Here is a 4,117-nt window from a genome sequence, read left to right on the forward strand (position 1 = left end):
CATCCCTGGAGGGGTTGAAGGGCAGGTTGGAGGGGGCTTGGAGCAACCTGGGCTGGTGGGAGGTGTCCCTACCCAGGGAAGGAGGTGGAAACCAGATAATCTTCAAGGTCCCTTCCAACCCAAACCATTCCCTGATCTTCTGGACTTGGTTGACCTTCGGTTCTTCGCAGAATTGCTTCAGCTGATGTTGTGTTAAGCTCAGCTCTTCCATTCCCAACCATATTTAACCCCCTGCCAGCTCTTGACGTGGCTTTCCCTTGCCTTGGTCCTACTTGTTGTGGTCACCCTGTGCCTTGGAGCACCTCGGGAGCCTTCCTCCTCTTGCCAAAGCCCGACAGCTCTTGTCTTGCAAACAAATAACTGCAACCAGCTGGGCTGAGGGAGAAAAAGCAGCTTCTCAGGGGCCATCCAAGGCCACGGGTCTGCAGGAGAAAGCTCCAAACGCTGAATAACGGCTGAATTTTGTCACTTGAGGTTGTCAGAGGAGGAGATTTCAGAGGAAGAGGCTCGGCCCCCGTGGAAGGGTGGTGGTGGTGGTTGGTCGTTGGAGTCAAGGGCTGGAACTGAGCCCGAGGGAGAACCTGCAGCTCTTTGCTGGGATTTATGGGCTTTGATTCGGGGAAAAGCTGGGGCTTTAATTAAAAACCCCGCGTGCGAAGGTCTGATGCCGCGTTTGGAGCGTGGAGGGCTCGGTTTTAATTAAAAACTCTTCCAGCAAAGCTGCTTCTGGAGCACTACCCGCTGGAGAAGGAGGCAGGTTCCTCTGCCTCTCCAAGGCTCTGTGTTAATTGAGCCGCTCGTTGCTAATTGCGGCACGAGCCCGATGCTTCCTCCCAGTGTTTTCCTTCTCTCTGCCCCTTGGATCAATGAATCCTGCAGCTCCAGGTGGCTTTTTGCCCTCTTTTGACAGCATTTTGTTCTCTTTTTCTGCCCAGTCATCGCTAGGAAAAGGTCAGGGGGGGTGGACACACTGACCTGCCACCCCCCTCCTGGGGATCCCGACCTTAATTACTCCCACATCCTCCCTAATGAAACCTCCACTGGGTCTCCCCTGAACTAATTAACCTGCGGGATGATTTAGGGCAGCTCTGAGTCACTTGCCGTGGGGCTGGTGGCCCTTCAGGTGGCCGTGACCTTGCCGTGGGGTGGCACTTCCAGGGGGACCGGGTGATTTAGGGCTGGGGGTGCTGGATGCTGGATGTTGGGGGGAGCTGGGGGTGATGGATGCTGGATGTTTGGGGGAGCTGGGGGTGATGGATCACTGTGGGCCTGGAAACCCACCCATGAGCTCATCTGAGGGCTGCCAGAGAGTTTGGGGTACCAGCACCCCAATGTTAGACTGGGATGGGACTGGTCTGGGGGAGGAAGAGCTGGACCAAGCACCCAGTTTGAAGCAGGGAACAGTCTGTGGGTGAACATTCTCCAGACTGGAGTCCCTGCCCCTGCTCTTTCCTTGGTTTCCTCCATCCTGAGTCTCCATATTTATATCATTTCTGGCTGGTGGACCTCACGGAGGTGGTGTCCAGACACCAGTGGTGTCCCCCAGGGGTCAATACTTGGACCCGTGCTGTTTAATATATTCATCAGTGACCTGGATGAGGGGACAGAGTGTATCCTCAGCAAGTTTGCTGATGATCCCAAACTGGGAGGGGTGGCTGACACCCCAGAGGGGCTGTGCTGCCATCCAGCGAGACCTGGACAAGCTGGAGAACTGGGCAAGGAAGAACCTCATGAGGTTCAACAGGGAAAAGTGTAGGGTCCTGCACCTGGGGAGAAGAATGTCAGGCACCAGTACAGGTTAGGGGTGGACCTGCTGGAGACAAGCTCTGAAGAGAAAGATCTGGGGGTCCTGGTGGACAGTAAAATGACAATGAGCAAGCAGTGTGCTCTTGTGGCCAAAAAGGCCAACGGGATCCTGGGTTGCATGGGGAAGAGTGTGGCCAGGAGGTCAAGGGAGGTCATTCTCCCCCTCTGCTCTGCACTGGTGAGGCCACAACTGGAATCCTGCGTCCAGTTCTGGGCTCCCCAGTTCAAGAGGGACAGGGAACTACTAGAAAGAGTCCAGCGAAGGGCAACAAAGATGATTCAAGGATTGGAGCATCTCCCTGATGAGGAGAGACTGAGAGAGATGGGACTCTTTAGTCTGGAGAAGAGAAGGCTGAGGGGAGACCTTCTCAATGCCTACAAGTATCTCAAGGGAGGGTTGAAGGAGGAGGGAGCCAGACTCTTTTCAGTGGTTCCCAGTGAGAGGACGAGGGGCAACGGGCACAAGTTGGACCAGAAGAGGTTCCACTCAAATCTGAGGAGAAACTTCTTCATGGTGAGGGTGGCAGAGCCCTGGGACAGGCTGCCCAGGGAGGGTGTGGAGTCCCCTTCCTTGGAGATTTTCAAGCCCCACCTGGATGCTCCTGAGTAACGTGCTCTGACAAGCTCTGGGCAATCCTGCTTCAGCAGGGGAGTTGGACTAGATGATCTCTATGGTCCCTTCCAACTCTAAAATTGAGTGAAATTCAGTGGCTGAAGGTGTTTTCTTTCTTTCTTTCTGCCTTTTACAGGGAGTGGGTGCTGAAGAGCAGCCTCTTGATCGCCATGGCGGTGTACACCTACCTCCGCCTCATCGTGGACCACCACGGCACCTCCCAGCTCCAGGTGCTCCGTCAGAAGGAGGTGGATTTCTGCATCTCCCTCCTCCGGGAAAGGGTGAGCGAATCCGAGGGTTTCCCCTGAGGAAAAGAGACCTGTTTCTCTGAGGAGTTTGGTGTCCTCAGCCCTGGAAGTGTGGGAGATGCTGGTTCCCCAGTCACCCCGAGTTTGCGCCGCGTGGGCGGTGCTGGGTGATTCATTCTCAGAGCAGGCCAAGAATGGGTTCAAAATGGGTTTTAAACCCATTTACTCCAGTTATCCCATCAAACTCTGGGCTGTGGAGAGGGGAAGAGCAGCTTTTTTGATGGAGCTCCTTCATTTTGGTTGCTTTTATTCAAGCCACGAGGGTTCAAACCATTCTTCTCCTGCCGCCGTGGTACCTCGGTGCTTGTGGCTTCCAAATCCCATCAAACTCTGGGCTGTGGAGAGGGGAAGAGCAGCTTTTTTGATGGAGCTCCTTCATTTTGGTTGCTTTTATTCAAGCCACGAGGGTTCAAACCATTCTTCTCCTGCCGCCGTGGTACCTCGGTGCTTGTGGCTTCCAAAAGCTGCAAGAACATCAGTTCCAAGCTGTGTGGTGTTGTGGATACACCAGAGGGACGGGATGTCATCCAAAAGGACCTGGACAGGCTGGAGAGGTGGGCCCAGGTGAACCTCCTGAGGTTCAACAAGAGCAAATGCAAGGTTCTGCACCTGGGCCGGAACAATCCTCGCCACCAATACAAACTGGGGGGTGAGGGATTGGAAAGCAGCCCTGAGGAAAGGGACTTGGGGGTGCTGGTGGAGGAGAAGCTGGACATGAGCAGGCAGTGGGCAGCTGCAGCCCAGAAGGTCAATCCCATCCTGGGCTGCATCAAAAGCTGCGTTGCCAGTAGGTCCAGAGAGGGGATTCTGCCACTTTGCTCTGCTCTGGTGAGACCTCACCTGGAGTCTTGTGTGCAGGTCTGGAGCCCTCAATAGAAGAAGGACATGGACCTGATGGAGAGGGTCCAGAGGAGGGCCACGAGGATGATCGACTAGATGGCCTTTGGAGGTCCCTTCCGGCCTGGGCAATTCTATGATTCTATGATTCCTCCCTTGGGGGGTGTCTTTGTGGGCTTGGAGAGAACACGTTGGCCACCTCCAGGCCACGTTTTGGTCCAGAACGTGCAGGAGAAGCCACCAAAGCTGGGTGTAGGCAGAAATCCTTACGTCTGGTGTGACGGGACCAAGCTGGGACGTGATGGCTCAGCAGCTCCTTGCCCTCCCTCCCCTTCCTCCTCGTTGGGTGGAGGAAGGTCCAAGTGTCAAGTCTGAACTTCAGAGGCTGGCTGCGGTCCTGGAGAAGGAAAAAAAAAGAAGAAAACAACCAACAACTGGCAGATTTATGGGCCGATTGTTTGCTTTGAGAGAGAAAGAACATTTTTAAATAGCTGCTGACCTTCCCGCCTGTCACCCGAAGCCTCGCCGAAACCTGCCAGCTTCAAAAGCGGGG

General features: G+C 54.8%; 1 protein-coding gene across 1 annotated transcript in view; it reads left to right on the forward strand.

Annotated features, from left to right (window-relative positions):
• Positions 1 to 4,117, forward strand: part of INTS3 (integrator complex subunit 3) — a gene marked incomplete at both ends in the record, with an annotated part of 59,835 nt that overhangs the window by 26,847 nt on the left and 28,871 nt on the right. The window contains one exon of the mRNA XM_014959391.1: positions 2,556 to 2,700. Coding sequence (XP_014814877.1) covers positions 2,556 to 2,700 — 145 coding nt within the window. The remainder of the gene's footprint in view (positions 1 to 2,555; positions 2,701 to 4,117) is intronic.

This window comes from Calidris pugnax, unplaced genomic scaffold (genome assembly GCF_001431845.1).
Source record: "Calidris pugnax isolate Ruff unplaced genomic scaffold, ASM143184v1 scaffold436, whole genome shotgun sequence".
Taxonomy (NCBI): Eukaryota; Metazoa; Chordata; class Aves; order Charadriiformes; family Scolopacidae; genus Calidris; species Calidris pugnax.